The following is a 17,201-nucleotide window of genomic DNA, read 5'->3' as shown; positions in this document are numbered from 1 at the left end:
CCTGGTGGCTCGATCACAGGTCTCACTAGAGGGGAGGCCAGCCATACTTTCGCATTTTTCTCTAAGCTCTTGCAAATCCATTGTTTCACGGCCTCACCTGCCATGATCAGCCCGTTCACAAGGCCACCAGGCTACTAACTGGCAAAGCGCCTTCCTTACCCACGTCCACACTGACCCTACTCTCTGCAGCACAGCAGCGCCCCAAGGGGCTCGTCTGTGTTTCGTAGACTACTAAGTCCCTTGTACCTCGAGATGGCTGAGCTCAGACCCACGGTCCAAGGCCTCTATTGGTAACAGACTAGGTCAGCACCCCTTATATGGATGGCGTACAGACAATAACAAAAAGCATGAACTCACACACCCCAAGGACACGTCTACTTGGCTTCTGCTGCTACAGAAGGAGACAAGGTTAAAGAAATCCTACTCGGAACAAAAGGTCGCTGGCTGTCATCATGACACCACCTGAAAACACCACCTATCCCTAAAAGACCCACCACTCCCTGGGGGGTAGGGTGTGACTCAGGACATCCCACTAATGCCATCTCCCCCCATGGCCTGAGTACACAAAGGGTGCAGCCACCACCAAGCTCCTGAGATACTCTCGTAGGCTCAGCTTATTGCCACAGCCCTGTGTCACTGTCTCTCACGTGCCATCCCTGACAGGAGACTACAAACCAAGAATTCTTTCAAATTAAATGATTCTCACTCAGGCATTAGGCCTGGCGGGCACCTGCTGAGAGGAATAATGAAACCTCCATCTCATAAGGAACTCCGTCTTATTGCCAATGCTTGACACTTAAATGACTGCTAAATGTCTCCTTTCCTTCCAGCCTTTGAAAAATTAGAACCTCCAAAATGGAGGCAGGAACGCACCCCATTTCGTCTCATGAATCTAGACCTGAAAGGGAAGTGAGCAGTTACCCAGCTGTCCCAAAAGGAAACCCCACTCCACGGAACCCACTCATCTCTGACAGTGAGCTAATCCTAGAGGTGCAAGATCCAGGCGAGAGGCGGGCCGAGAACTCCAAGGGAGCTGTGTGCGGGCTCTGCGGGAGCCGGGAGCCCTGGGTCTCGGGGCTGCGACGTGAGCTCACTGGGAGTTACCCAGCCGATCTGGGCAGCAGTCCCGGACACAGCTGTGCCTGTTCCCTGACCTGTGGGCTCCACAGGGCCAAGCTGGTCACCAAAGAAACAGAAACTCAAGAAAACTGAGAATGAAAAGACAAAGATCAGACAGAAGAAGAAATGGGCTCAGGTAGACGGGAGCTTGCGGGCTGAAGCACGTCCCCTAAATACTCACATGTTGGATCCCAACCCCCAGTGCCTCAGAATGAGACCATACTTGGACATAAGGTCCTTAAAGAGGCAGTTACAATGTGGGGGTGCCAACGCATACGCTGGGTGTCCTTCTAACGAAAGCAAGAGTCACAAGCAGCACGCACACACACAGGAAGAGCCAAGCGAGGACCCAGGGAGAAGACGGCCGTCTATACGTCAGCCAAGCAGAGCGGCTGCAGGAGAAACTATCCCTGCCGGCCACCTTGATGTCGACCTCCCAGACTCCAGAACTGAGAGATGACAACTTCCTGCTGTTTAAGCCCCCCATTCTGTGGGACTTCGTACAGGCAGCCCAGCCGAGGAAGGCACGGGGCAGCGTGCCCGTTTCCCCTGCGCTGCGGGCTGCAGGGGAAAGCCCAGACCCGGAGGCCAGCCCTTCTCTGCACAAATGCCCAGGACCTGGAGCAAAGGGCTTCAGCCTCCTCAGCCCAGAGCAGCGCATCCGCAGGTGAAAGGGGAGAGAAACTGGGACCCCAGGACGGGGGCACTTACCTATGAGCGGGAGCTCGTCCATGGTGATGCCCTGAGATCTGAGGTGCTTCTTGATGCAGGCCAGCCGCTGCACGTTGGGGCCCCAGCGCCGGCCCAGCTTGTGGATGTGCTGGATCTGCGTGACGAAGCGCATCTCGTCGTTGAGCTTGCACTCGGGCCGCCAGTCCGGAGGGGGGATGACCCTGCACATGCCGTACTTCTCCACCTGAGGGCGCACCGACTCGATGTAGACGAGCGGGTCGTGAAACTCCTTGGCCGACGGCCTGAGCACGGGGATCTCGTCCATGGCCGCCCACCCGGCCCGGCCGGTCCCCTTCTCGGGCTTGGCCGCTGCCTCGTGCGGCTTGTGCAAGGGCTCCGATTGCGAGGTAGAACGATTTTCACAGGAGGCGCCGTCCGCCTTGCCGTGTGCTTGTCTGCCCGGCGTGCTCCTCCCAGCCGCGGCCCGCTTCGGCCGGTTCCTCTCCAAGCTCCGCTCGGGCACTTCCTTCTTCACGTGTCCGTTCAGCAGAGCCCTCTCCGCCGGGGCGGGGGCGGGGGCGGGGGTCGGGGTAGGCGCCGGCGGCGGGGCAGGGGCCGCCTTCCTGCCAGGGGCTTCCGCAGAGCTGGCCGCCCCTTTCATCTTCTTGGGGGGTGACTGTGGCTTTTCCGCCTGGTGTGCCTCTTCCAGTCTCCTCTTGGAATTCCGCAGCCCCTCCCGCAGCTGCCGCCCCCCCACCTCCTTAGTGCATGACTTTGGGTTCAACCTGCCACTGACCTTGAGGCCATTGACGGCGGGCCCGGTGGACTTGGACGCCCCCCCGAGGGATAGCACCTGTTTGCGGGTTTTTGCATTGCTACTTTCAGTTTTCCCTGAGATTGTGTGGTTGACAGCTGAGCTGGGCTTGTGGTGATTGGGTTTGGTTTCCTTGACCAGTTCTCTCTTGGCTTTGGTGTATGTGACAGTCCCCTTCGTCACCGTTGCAGTGTACTTCACAGTTTTGGACGGTGAAGGTCTGATTTCGCGCATCTTTTTGGCACTGGTTGCACTTGTACCCAGAGATGACATTCGAGTGACTCCATTTACCTTCGAAACCTGGGAGGCAGCAGGAGAAGCAGGGGGAGAAAAGCAGAATTAGTACCTGCCGAGGGGCCCTCCATGCCCTGGGACGTGGGCCACCGGCCAAGGCAAACAAAATGCACAGCCAGGAGCCAACTCGGCGCCTATCCTTCTGCACAGAAACACGCGGCCTGACAGGTTGCCCAGCGCGGTTTCTGGGGGTTTGAACGTGCATGTGTGTCCCCGCGGTTCCAGGAAACCCGGCATTTCGTGAGGACCGCTCCACGTGCCCGGCGACCACCTGTCACAGGCTAATAACACGTAACATAATAACATAGCAAGATCCTGGCCATTTGGGGAGCAGGGGGGTATGCACAGTTGACCCTTGACAAACACGGGGATTAGGGGTGCGTTTTCAATCCCCCCGAAAATACTGTTCTCAATCACTGGTTGGTTGAACCCCGGGAAGCAAACCTGGGAACGTGGCGCGCCTGTACCAGCATGCCCACAGAACGGTAACACCTACGTGCCCAGAAAGCACGCGACAGAAACCCTACGGGAAGGAAGAGCAGCTCTCGGGGTTCAGCTGCGCGGCCAGTCCCGGGGCGGCCGCCCTCCCGACGTCACGATGTCACCGCTGAGGCCACGCCCCACGCGGCGCCCGCTGGTGTTGGGAGCCCCGCTCGCCTCGGACGCAGCACAGCTCGCCCAACCCTCCCCTGCACAGGGGCCCGCCTTTCCCGCCTCAACAAGCGTTCCCATTCAGTTCCACGGGAACTGCCCAGACAAGCAGACGCTGCAAAGGTTGCCTTACGCTCAGACACCACAGTAACCTTGTGACACCTAAACGCCGCCCTCATTGATGTAAAGAACCCAGAGTGGCACGGGTGGACACCAGCCATGCATTGACGTCCGCAGAAGGGTGTAGGGCCCACCACAGGAGCTGCTGCTGGGCTGGCTGCTTTGGGGTGGGCGTAGCATCACAACTCGGCCCCTCCGGGCCTCTGACAAGCCATGTAACATCCTGGGCATCAAGCTCTCATCTGCAACACGAGGTAAAAAACGAGCTCCACGGTGACATCAACACGGCTACCTCCCAAAGAGACTGACTAAAAATTGAAGTTACTGGGAAACAAAGCAGAAACAGCCCTCTTTTCTCACCAAAAACCCCGAGAAGGTGACAGGGTACAGGGAGCCTGTACCCCCGACTCAGGAGGGCTGACCAGCCAAGGTCATGCAAAAGCACCTCCCTCCCTCCTGTGCCAGCTGCGACCTGAAGCAATGTGCTCACCACCCAGGGCCACCATGGGCTGTGCAGCTGCCCCGCCACGGAGTCCGGCTCCCAGAGGACCCGACCACTGCACTACGCCCGGGCCTAGCCCAGGGATATGCAGTCCGCTTACACGGGGAACAAACACAGAAGCAAAAATCAAACTGTCCCTCAGGTATCGAACCAGTGGTCCTCGGAACCCCAGGAGGGCTTGTCAGAGCAAGTCACTGAGCCCCATCCCCAGTTTCCTATCCAGTAGGTCTGGGATGGACCTGAGAATCTGCATTTGTAATGAGGTCCCAGCTGATGCTGAAGTTGATCTGGGGAGACACCACTGAGAACCACTGAAGCAAACTATCAGTAAAGGTTCTGAAAACAGAAAAAGGAAAGAAGCCCCCGAGACCCGTATTTACTTATATGTCACCAATTACACACGGTCCAGTCAAAGCCACAAATTCTTGGTATGAGACTGTGTTCCATGAGCCAACCTGGGGTGTTTAGTGAACGAGGTTTCCGGTGAGCCGGCCTTGACTTCTGGACTCAGTGAGGACGAGGGCCCCACTAGAGACGGAAGGGAAGGCCCAGGAATTACAGTCTGGATCCTCTATCACTCACCACCCTACAAGGAAGCAGGGCTGACGGGATCAGCTGGGAAAGAGAGGGTCTGACATTAAATAAATAAATAAATAAATAAATAAATAACTAGCAACATGGTGACAACAAACTAAAAATAAATTTATAAAACCAGAGATGGGGCAAAGATAAATTTAGCCAGTACCACTAATCTGGAATACGAGGTATGGTGAGGAATGAAAATATCTAATTTTTAATCGTTCTTTCAGATCCTCCCATTGACTAAAACCAAAACACACCATTTAGAAAAACAAAAGCAACAGTCTAATCCTGGTGTAGCTCACAGAGACACGTTTCCACCATCGAGACACTAGAAGAGCCTCGGAGAGGGAGCCAGTGTCTTCAGAGCAGGGCTGCTATTCCCGGGAAGTGGAAGACAAAGCCCCGTAGGCCCTCCATCTTCCATTAACCATTTAGAGTAAACCTGTTCCAACTCTCCACCCAATTCACACTCAAGCGGATAGCACAGTACGCTTTAATCTCTTCTAGAAGATGAGGCATTGCCAGTGAACAGGGCAGACCATGGATGGTGCTGAACGCCATCTCCTCCTCAGTCATTACAGCAGGCAGAAGTTTGGGTTCAGTGCTTCTCACACCTGGGACCCCTAAGAATCCCTGTGGGAGGCTAAAAACAATGCTGATTCCAGTCTATGCCCGCCCCCTGCTCTGTTCTGATTTAATCAGTGAGGAGAGAGAAAAGGGACCAGTGTTTGCAAGCCCGTGCAGATGGCTCAGTGTCCCCACAACTCACTAGATTCTACCTCAGAAAAGAGTGCAGGGCTCTGGGGTCCATCCAGTGCAGCTTCTCAGGGGCACCTGACCTCCAGCTGGCTAGGTTACAGGAACTGCATGCCATTTTCAATAGCAAAAAGGCCACCTTCTGTCAATTTAAAAATGGCCTATTGCCAAGATGTGCAGCAAACGACCTTGTTCTATCAGAAGAACACCTTACTGGATTCACTTTCTTCCTCACTGTGGTAACAGTGATCTTCACAAGTGTCCACCCAAATCTTATACTTGCACGTCCGTGTTACAAGCTTGAAGACTCAGTGTACCCCCATCAGAACATTGTATTTTAATTTAGAGAGAAATAAATTACGAAGACAGGTCAGGGCATGTTTTGTTGACCATATTCTCTCTTCTTACCCCACGCCCAGTGTGCCTGTGTTTCGTGCCTACCCAGGCATCAGTCTGTCCTACCAGCTGTGCCACGTGTCAGAAAGGCAGGGACGAAACAAACCAATGACCCAGAACCCACCTGTTAACACACACATGACCATTCCTTGGCCTTGTACTTGTTTCTAGAGGTGCACTGTTCAATTGGTACCAGAGAAAACAAAGGAATGGAAGAAGGCACGGTTTTCCCTTACCACGGAGGTCTGCCCCCACCCACTGCCTTATCAAACAGAACCAAACACGATACCCAGGGCCAGCTCTCCACACGCTCACACTGAGCACATGAGACACGTCATTTCCAACCACTGGGGATTCACACAAAGCTGGCTCTGGCAGAACCCTCCAATGTGCAATGAAAATACTGCTTAGCTGAACAACTTCAACTCTTCAAGCAGCTCTTTCTCTCAGATCTGGTATGGATTTCCGACTTCGCACCCCACTTCCCCCAACTCTCACGCAGGTCTTCAGGGAGTGGGGTGTCTGCCGCTTGCTCTTCTTGGCCCACCACCACCCACCCGTTCCCTGTAGCTCAGGTTAGCCCACGCATACAGCCATGAGGTTTTATTGCAGCTAGCTCTAATCAAAGAAGCTGTCCCGGGTTCAATCAGAAATTCAGTTGTCAAGCTCTTATTTCTCACTAGAGGGAGCTATTGAGCCGGGTGCCTCTGCCCATGCTTTCAGAATTGAGAAGAGCAGCTAGAGAGCTCAAGAGAAAAATCATCTGTTGGTTGGCAATAGTCCCCTTGGGCTTTAAAACTTGAATTAAAAAAACAAAGGAGCCTAAAATAAGCAGAACTCTCCTGGGCAGGCCGTGAGTTGTAGAAGGTCAGGAAGGCCTGCTAGAGAAAGACCCAATTTAATGAGCAGTAGGGCAAGGCAGAACGTTTTGCCCCCCTCTCGGGAAAAGCTAGGTTCTCGTACCAGTCTCTAAATCTTTTTATAACACCCGCTCCCACAAGAGGCAACTTCATTGAGTCACAAATACCACTCGATTAATACATGCAATTCAAACTACAAGCCTAACTTCATGAGGAACACAATAAAACAAACATTATTACAGCTAAGGTGGGTCTCTGACATTTCTCTCCCTGGATGCTACTATTTCATTTTGCAAAACTGTGTAAAAATATTTCCAATTCTTTAGTCTGTACGGAGCTGAAACCCCCACTCTAAAGCTTATGAGCCTATGACTTTGCAGCAACCCCTGTACATTTTCACATGAAAACCTTTCCTCTGAAGGTAGCACAGCGTATCTAATGGAGGCCCAGGCGAGTTGGTAAGTTTCTTCTTCACACTACAGCCCAGCCTCAGCACCACTAATAAGCACAGACGTGACCTGAGCGCTCAGCCCAGCCTAACACCCATGTCCTGGCTGACCAAGCGCACATTTATGTACAAATAAAAACTTCCTTGGGGTAGCGGGTTAGCTCAGTTGGTTACAGAGCGGTGCTCTTAACAAGAAGGTTACCGGTTTGATCCCCACATGGGCCACTGTGAGCGGTGCCCTCCACAACTAGATTGAAACAACTACTTGACTTAGAGCTGATGGGTCCTAGAAAAACACATTTAAAATAAATAAAAGTTAAAAAAAAAAAAAAAACCTTCTTCATGACTCCCTTGGAAAACTAACATTTCAAAACCCCCTCTAGGTATAAGCTCGTCTTACCATTCTAAATTTCGTATTTTTTACTGCATTTAAACCCAAGTACTGTTTTAAGGAAACAAAAAATAGATTTCACTCCTTTCTCAGACACCTACCACACAATCAAATCATCACACAGGGGAGCCCCTGCCCCCCGACAATCGCAGGGCTGTTATGTATGTGTGGGCATCACAGCATCACATGACAGGCAGCACGTCTGCTGTGAGAAAAGCCAGAGGGCTGGCAAAGGCCCTCGCACTAAGAAAAAGGCATAGGTGAAGTGCACGTTCAAAGTTCTAAGTCTTGGGGTCTGGGGCCTGAGAACTACATGGCACGGGATCAGGTAATTGAGACAAGGGCTCTCTAGTACATTGGTGCAAAAGTAACTGCGGTTTATAGGGTTAAAAATAACTGCAAAAGTGCAATTACTTTTGCACCAACCGAATAGTAAAAACCGTGCGTGATCACGTGATGCCAGGACGAACGAGACAAGGTCACTTCTCAGCAGCACCCCGAACACTGCGTCCCGGCAGCCGCCCACCTATGCTTCACACAGTCCTGTGTGTCGTCCTCTTCTTGGCCAATATAAAAACATTAATCAGAGCTGAAATTAAAGATCAGAGTATCCTTTGGACCTCTATCTTGTAAGCAGTTGAAAAGATGCAAGGTCAGATTCTAATTTGCTTGTACTGACCTTATTTTCACAGTACTTAACTAATGGAATTTGATGGTTTCAAAATTATCCTTTCATTTCTCACAGTATCCCTGCGAGAGGAGTTGACATGACTGGCTCCAAAAGAACAACAGGGTCCTCAGTATCACATCTTAAGTCTCAGAAGAGGTCACAGCCAGAGTTAAACTACAACTGGGAGCGCTGGGCCATCCCATCTGAGCTGATGACTTGGGGAGAGGGGGCAGAAGGGAGGGGTGATGGGAGGAAACGCTCCTGAATGCCTGCACTGTCACACCCACCTGCAAAGACGCTACCTGAACAAAGAAAGCAAACCAAATCCGATGGACATGCGTCCTATTTGGGAGACCACCTCAGGGATACTGTGGATACTTGATCATGGCATTGTACACCAGAAGCTAAACATTAATGAATGCCAACTATAATTTTATATATATAATGTGATGGCTCGGTGTGAGGTCGGAGGGATAGTGGATGGGGGGAGGGGGGTTCACAGTGTGAGGGATATAAATGATGAACGTCTAAGTATTACCTTGTTTTGTACACCTGAAACTAATAAATAAATTAATTAATTAAAAAAAAAAAAAAAAGAAAGCAAACCAAGCTCCTGCACGTACTCAGACCTCTCCAACTCCGAGGCCACATGTGCATGCCACAGAGCAGGGGGCAGGGTGATCCCAGGGCAAGGGGTACATTCTGTTCCCCTCAAATCTTACCTCCAACGGTGCAAATTCCTCTTACTCCTAACAGTGGTAAATGATGAATTGAAAGGCAAGTGCTAAGACCAACTGAGACCAGAGGCTTACTCAGTCTAACCCCACACATGAACGTGCTGAGAGAGAAGTGTCTGATTATGATTCCAGGCGAGTATCAGGTCGCATATTTATCCCTTACAAACCCTTCATTCCTGCCCCACGGAGGGGTCCTCTCCTTCCTTGGGTCCTCTTTCGTTTTCTTTCATAAGCAAAACATCTGCAGGAGAGTTCTGCCTAAGTGCCTATCACACCCTCCGCTTTGGAAATGGGATGGAGATGTTTCAAAGACACAGGAACCAAAGGTATGGTGCGCTATGTTTTGGGCCTCTCGGTCCTGAAAATTGTGCATCCAGCATTTGGGAGGCCAATTCCACAATCACGCTCCGTTCTCTAGGAAAATGGGGAAGAACAGGCAGTGTTTAAAATATGCTAAAACCATTTGCTTAATCTCAAGATAACACTGCAAAGGGGGAAGTGGGTACCTGAGGACTGGAAACATAAATGAGGATTCTTGCCTAGCTCACTCCATCCCTAACTGAAAAGCTGAAGAGTATTTGAAAGCTAAAGGTTAACAGTAACAATATGTGTGTGTGTGTACACACACACACACATTCCTATGTATGTGTATAGTCATATATCCAGAGAAATATTTTTGACATCATCGAGAAGGAGAAAGACCAGGGATAAAGAACAATTCAAAAGGAGGAATTCCACTAGCTTAACACCACGATGACCATCTTTTAGTCATTCTGGAATACTGCCAGCCAAGAAATTTCAGTCCACCCTCAGCTCACCCTTAATCAGTCTTTAAAGATATAGTCTCCGGTCTATTTCAGGAAAAAACTGAACCCTGTGTGATAAAATTCTTGATGAGGCGAGCTCATCTGTGATCCCCAGGGCTCACTGCCGTTAAAATGGAGTTAGAATAGGAGCGCAGGGGTCAATAAAATGCCAGCTGACCCCTGAGAGCCAGCCCTTTCCTGCGTTGCCCCCAGGCACCTGCCTTCTCGTTCCCAGGGTCCTGAGCGATCACAGTCTGCAGAAGGAACACTGTGACAGCAACAATGGCTGAGCCCCGAGGCCATTCTTAAGTTTCCCTAACAGGATCTGTGTTATCTGAGCTGACCCTGACACAGGGGCCAGTGTGCGCCCACCCCATTTCACGCAGATGGCTCGGCAGCGCGGTGCCCTCGCACGCACGGCCTCTGCTCAGAAGTCCTGGGGGCAGACGCTAACCTGTCACATGGAGAAGAACAGCGCAGGCCCATCCGCTGACCACCCAGGCAGTCTGCAGGCCTCTCTGAAGGTGTAACTTACCAGCTCTGGGCCTAACTACTACTGACGTGCCCCCAAGACTCTGCAACTCACCTGACGCCCAGGGCACGTCGGGGGATGAGGAGGGACGAGGGCGAACCCCCTTTCCACCCTCCCTATCTATTCTGACGGCCAGGGTGCGGCCGGGTCCAGCCTTCACAGGAGAGGGGTGTGTGCTGCACCCCTGTGCAGATGCGAGGTTTCTCGCTCCCCACCTCACCTCTGAGCCTCACCTTCCTGCTGTATGCGCCCTCGAAACCTGCATTTCTTGAGGCTACTCACATTTCCCCTTCAGTGAACTTGGTGACATGGGGAGGTGGCGTCTGGCAGGGCGGGGCTTTACCTGTTTCCGTAAGTCCTGAGCCGACCGATGCAGAGGGGAGTGCTGGTCAGCAGCGGTGGGCCCCTTGGCCGAGGAGCCCGTGGAGAGGGCTGTGGGCGGGCGGCTCGCTGGCGCCGGCTCCCTCCGGCTGTCGGCCCGGGGGTCGCTGTGCTTCTCCTTGCCGGGAGTGGCCTCTTTGCTTCTGTGTTTCTGAACAGGTTCCTTCTCCCGTGATGACCTGCTAGAACCGTTGAACACTAGGGAGGAAGGAGAGAAAGGAAGAATGAAGTCACGAGGCTGCCACGAAACCTCAGGTTCCCAAAGTCAAAGAGGAAAAAAAAGGCAGACATTCACACGTCAGTCGGGTTTCATCACACCTGCGAGAGCAGCTCGGGTCAAAGCACCCCGCTCTGAGCAGGAACAACCCAAAACGGAGTCAGTGAAAATACAAGCACATCCTAACAGTTATTTGCTTTGGTCCAAATGACTGAAAATCCATTTTTCAAACTCCCTACCCAAGAACCCCAACAGACCTCAGAACCTCAGCATCATGCCTTAAATGCAGAGAGAGAATTAAAATGGAGGCATGAACACCCACAGTCACACCCCAGGCGCAGGAGCCCCTCAGGTACAAAGATACAGGGGGTCTGCGGCAACGTAACATAGTCTCAAACTTAGTTACGCATTTTGAGGCTGAAGATCTGCTGAGGAAAGTGTGCCAGGGACCAGGGAGGAGGGCGAGGGGTGCAGCTGAGCCAGCCCCGCTTCTATTCCAGAGGTCACAACAGCAGGAACAGCTAACGCGCACGGGTGCTGACCCAGAGCCAGGAGACGACGCTAAGTGGCGCTGTGAAGTACACTCGGCCTTTGAATCCAAAGAGACAGGACATTCCCCTCATGCCCACTTTACAGGTGAAGTCAACAGGCCTGGAGAAGACAGGCACCTTGCCCAGCCAGGCTGCCCATGCCCAGCCCCCTGCCTCCCCACACCCTTGGCTCTCAGTGTCAGTTACCAATGCGCACCCTGGATCCCACCCACAAGGGACCTCAAAAGGAACAGTGATGCCCAGGGTTTTACACTACACTCCAGTGAGGCCGTTGTCAAGTTTTCTCTTGGTGCTTTTACAGCCAGGACTTGCAAACCTAGACAGACTCATTAGGTCCAGTCCCTCCCCGGGAATCAACGAGCCTTTCCCATCTGTTCCTCTTGTACCCATAGGTCTCCACTCCCCTCAAAACATCCCAGCCAACGAAGGAGGACAGTCACCCATGCCTGGTCTTCTCCACCCCACGAGCTTCAGGCAAAGCAGCCTGGAGAAAAGAGTGAGTCCCTTTAGATGTCATTTTTAAAAGGCTCCTGGTACATTTCCTGACAGAGGGAGCCTTAAAAGATCACCATGTCTACCTGTCCACTCCAGGCCACAGCCCCCAACCCCAATCTGGGACTTGCAGAATTCACCACCTGACCAGGCAGCTGTAAGCCAGCAGGAAGAGAAGTCAGACTCCCCTGTCCCATCTGCCCTTCAGAGACCTCAGGTCACCACTTCTGTCTTCTAAGAATGCCCTCCCGCTGAACCTGTCTGCACAGCTCCTCTGGCCTCTCACCTCCATGTGCAAAAGTCCTTGCAATTACATTTATGCCTTACAGGCTACAAATATTGTCCTCTTACTTGTCATTTGCTTTTCCATTTCTTATGGTGCTAAATTCGCTAACTCTTTTTTGTTTTTAAACTTACTTTCTTTGTTGTGATGCCTAGACAGTCCTCCCACGTTTTCATCAAATGATAAAGTAATCCTCTAAGTCTCCCAACTGTTTTGGGATTCAATTGCTTAGATTTACTTATTTAGTCCACTTGTTATTACTCTGTATGTGGTACACATAGGGATTTACACTTTCCATATCTACACTGGACGTGAACCTTCTAAAGTTCCTCCTGGCCCCCAGTGGTTACATTCACACTAGATTTTCACGGAAGTAAAGACCGTGCCACATCAAAATAGGGTCTGTGATCCTGGGTTGTATAAGGTTCACTGGATAATCTCAGTTACAGAAAAAAAATGAAGAGCTTCAAATGGTTGGCATTTATTCTAAATGTAAGTAACTGCACATTGTCAGAAACCATCAATCATACCCAAGCTGGCACTATCTGTTTCTGCTTTCAAGACAAATTAGAAGCAACATCTGTAAGAAGTCATACTTCAATGAGATTAAAAATCAAGCCAAAGAACATGAATCTAGGCAATTCTTGACCATTCCCCAATTTTCTTAAGCAGTGAATACAGCTCCTTTACGGAAACATGGCACAGGAAACTTGTATCTCAAATATTACACACTTCTGCTTTGTTACTGCCATTCAGATGCGTATTAAGGTACAGCCTACATAAAGTACCAGTTCTATAATGACTTCCCTCTATTCAGTTAAAAAAAAAATTATCCTATGGGTTTGTCCCCTCTCATTAACACTATATGAGCAGTTCAATTCCCAGCCCTGCAGTTAACAGCTGGGCAAGTGATTTACTCCCTCAGTTTTCTCGTCTATAAACTGGGGGCAACAGATGCTCCCGGATGGAGCATGTCTAGCTTGTACAATGTCTGGGGTTCAGCAGGCACCTGACATTTAGTGAAAAGTATTGCTGCACATTTGAAAGGACCATTCAAGTTGCTACGTAACCATAATGTGGCAGGATCTCTTCTTCTCCCCCTGTCCTTGCTGTAGCTACTGTGCAAAGAAGGGCTTCAGTACAGACAGCTGGCCTGACGACCCACCACCACCTCCTACTTGAACCCACCTGCCTCCTGCTGCTTCCCAATGTTTCATGGGAAAAAGAGGGGCTGCTGGTGTCCTGTCCAAGCAAGGAGAAATACAATGCTAAAAACAAACCCCATGTCTCTACTAGCTTAATGGGTAACTTGACCCTTGGGGGACCCATGACACTTTCAGGGGATTCCGCTTGGTCAAAACTGTTTTCACAATTATCCTAAGATATTATTTGCCTTTTTCACTGTGTTGATATTTCAATGACGGTGATGGCTAAAGGTGGATTAGCTGTCAGAGAAATGCCAAGTCCAGAGTACCCAACATACCACGTCATCCACTAGGATGGCCATACTCTAGAAGACGGATAATGCAGTGTCGGTGAGGACAGAGAGAAACTGTAACCTGCATACACTACTGCTGGGAATGTAAAATGATCATGCAGTCACTTTGGAAAACAAGCTGGGAAGTTCCTCAAAAGTTGAAACCAAGTTACCACATGACCCAGCAATTCCATTCCCAGGTATGTACAAAAGAGAAATGAAAAATATGTCCACGAAACAACTTGTATACAGATGTCCCGAGCAGAATTACTAATAATAGTTTAAAACTGGGGATGAGTGAAATCCAAAGGTTTGATGAACGTGGTATTTAGAGAAACAAATGGGGGTATTATCCATCTATTAAAAAGGATTCAAGAACTGATACATACTATGGCATGGATCAATCCTGGAAACATTATTAAATGAAAGAAGCCAATGACAAAAGGTCACATGTTGTATGATTCCATTCGTACGAAATGACCAGAACAGACCAATACATAGAGGCAGAAAGTAGAGTGGTGGCTGCCAGGGTTTGGAGAAAATGGGAGGGACTGCTAATGGGTACAAGGTTGGCCGGGGGGGGAGGGGGGGGGGGTTTAAACGGATAAATTTTATGATACATGAATTACATTTCAATAAAACTTATTTATTTTTCAAACACCAACAAACGGTGGGCAGAGTTGCTGGCAACTTAACACGAATCAATGCAGTGGCACCAAACTAGACTAGTAACGACAGAATTCTTTACTATCAATTTAAAAACAAAGTCAGGGTCATTTAAGGATGTTGTAAAGCAATACGACTTGCTAATGGTATTAAATCTTGACCCCTGAGTACACACACTTTGTGCGACAAAATGAGAACTACACATAAAGCACTTCTCCTGCATACCAAAGCAGGATGACTATTTTCAGGAAAAAGCATTTGTGTGATTGTCTAACTCGCAAGCTAACTGCTTTTTTTCATGGAATGCTATTTTTATTTGAAAGAACCACCAATAGAGTTTAGTTATTTGGCCACTTTCTCAAAAATGAATAAAGTAACCCTGTCAAGGTAAATAACTAATAGTTATGGCTGCCAATGACAGACTTCACAATTTCAAGCAAAAATTACAATCCTGAATAACCTCTGTCTGCCATCATGAGTTTGACAGCCTTTCAACACTTAGAAAAAAGACTTTTCTGATGAGGTCCATGGAGATACAGGGTTCTTTGTTATGGCATAAGGAAAGGCGCCAACAATTGGAAAGAGGTCCATAACTCAGCACACCATTATTTTCAAACAATCGATACAAGACACTACAAAACTGTGCATGGGTAAGAGATCCATTCAAGTGGAAAGGCAACCGATGGATTTTAATGTAACAGAGGATGAAATGTTCAGTGATATGGGTTCAGGTTCCTGTAACAACTGACCTTTAAGAAACTACCATTGGTTGAGTAGAGGTGTGATGTCAAGGAATCAAGTCACCTACAAAGGTTCCTGCCCATTCCCGCTACATGTTTGTCTGGGACCGATGTTCTTTATATATGTCAACCAAAGCTATACATTGCAAGAGACTGAATATAGAAGCGGGCGTAAGAATCTAATTGTCTTCCACTAAGCCAGACATTAAAGAGATGTGCAAACATGTAAAACAACACAAATCTTCTCCCCTATACCTTCCTGGTTTTGGAATATAATTACTTTTCACAAAAATGTTCTTTGTGTTAACATGTAATGGGTTTGTGTTATTTTTGAATGAATATTTTTAAATTTCCTCAGTTGTAATGCTAACAAGGTAAATACCAATAAATACAATTCACATTAATAAGGGTCTTCAGGGGAGGGGGGGCTGGCCCAGTGGCTCAGGTGGTTGGAGTGCCGAGCTCCTAAAGCTGAGGTCACCCGTTCTGTTCCCACATGGGCCAGTGAGCTGCGCCCTCCAGCTAAGATTGCAAACGACTCTCCCCCTACTGCTATGAGCAGCCGGAGGTTGGCGTGAGATACCGTGGGCCGCTGAGTGCTGTCGTGAGTGGCTGGTGGCCGGCGTGAGAGGCCATGGGCTGCTGTGGGCTGCTGTGAGCGGCCAACCAGCGATCGACTGCCTCAGCCGAGGGAGCGGGGGAACACCAGGCTCATAATACCAGCATGGGCCTGGGAGCTGTGTCCTATACAACTAGACTGAGAAACAACGGCTTGAACAAGAGTGGGAAGGTGAGTCTTTATGGCGGGGTCCCTCGGTAACTGTGGAGGATAGAAAGGGATCTTGACACCAAAAAGCCTGAAACTGCTGGGCTGTAATTTTTCCCATGGTTAGCTACATCATGGTTTCCAGAGGCTTCAATGGACCATGTACTTACATCTACACCTACCAGTCCCCAAAAGAGCTCAGGCTCTGAGATGAAGCTTCCTAAATTCGAATCCAGAGAAATAATTTGCTAACTATTTGACCTGGAGCTGGTTACCTGTCCAAGCCTTAGTTTCTCCACTCACCATCTATCTTACACGGTTATTTTGAGGATTCAGGGAGAAAATATTCACCTAGAAAGGAAGGGGCTTTCAGCAGGCATGAAGCAAGTACCAGGTAGCCAGTTGGGATCACACGCCACTTCCCGGGGAGTCAATGAGTAGACCCGTGGCAGGGCTCCCATAGGGACGCTGCTCACAGTTCTCCATCCCTCCTTTCCAAATGAACCACAGGCAAGGCCAGCTGCTAAACTGGGACTTCGAAGAAATTCATTAAAAATGGCACTGTGGTTAGCAAGTAGTATCTTTCTGATATCCGGAAGAAATACCCAGATCCATCCTCAGCATTGTCTACACCTGGAACGGAACACACCACCTGGTTCTATTCTAATGCCTTGAGAGAGTTTCTCCCACAACGAGCAGTGTACTGTATCACCTGCTCAGGAAAATGCTCTGCAAAGCAAAGCCCTGCAAATGAAAGATGACACTGTGTTGCCCGAAGACGACAGACAGGAAGGGGAAGGGGTACCAGAGGGGACAGGAAGGCCATGAGCATCATAAACCCAGCTAGCTGCTCCGAGGGCCTTAGTACTGTATTCTACTACAGAATATAATAATAATCAGAAAAGATAATCAGAAAAGGAGAGTTTTCAAAAATTAAAAACTGAATAAAGGGGGGTGGGGTTGGGGATAAGGGGAAAGGTGAAGGGATTAGGAAGCAGCTGGTAACCACAAGATGGCCTCAGGGTTTTTTGAAAATTAATTTGGGGAACGTATTCAATAATATTGTAAAGATTTTGTTGGGTATCCGATGGACATGCGTCCTATTTGGGAGACCACCTGAGGGATACTGTGGATGCCTGATCATGGCATTGTACACCAGAAGCTAAACATTAATGAATGCCAACTATAATTTTATATATATAATGTGATGGCTCGGTGCGAGGTCGGAGGGATAGTGGATGGGGGGAGGGGGGTTCACAGTGTGAGGGATATAAATGA

The 17,201-nt window shown here is 49.7% G+C and overlaps 1 protein-coding gene across 5 annotated transcripts in view; it reads right to left on the bottom strand.

Moving 5' to 3' along the window:
- Nucleotides 1-17,201, bottom strand: part of JARID2 (jumonji and AT-rich interaction domain containing 2) — a 248,102-nt gene that overhangs the window by 23,435 nt on the left and 207,466 nt on the right. For all 5 annotated transcript variants that reach the window (XR_013993713.1, XM_081054709.1, XM_081054712.1 and 2 more), the window contains 2 exons: nucleotides 10,694-10,929; nucleotides 1,831-2,905 (listed from right to left, as the gene is read on the bottom strand). Coding sequence is in view for 4 of the 5 variants with exons in the window: in XM_081054709.1 (XP_080910835.1) it covers nucleotides 1,831-2,905; nucleotides 10,694-10,929 (1,311 nt within the window). In the remaining variant the exon portion in view is untranslated. The remainder of the gene's footprint in view (nucleotides 1-1,830; nucleotides 2,906-10,693; nucleotides 10,930-17,201) is intronic.

The sequence above is a fragment of the Rhinolophus hipposideros genome (genome assembly GCF_964194185.1).
Source record: "Rhinolophus hipposideros genome assembly, chromosome: 8".
NCBI lineage: Eukaryota > Metazoa > Chordata > Mammalia > Chiroptera > Rhinolophidae > Rhinolophus > Rhinolophus hipposideros.
The sequence above is the reverse complement of the archived record's forward strand: the minus strand, read 5'-3'. Positions and strand labels throughout refer to the sequence as shown.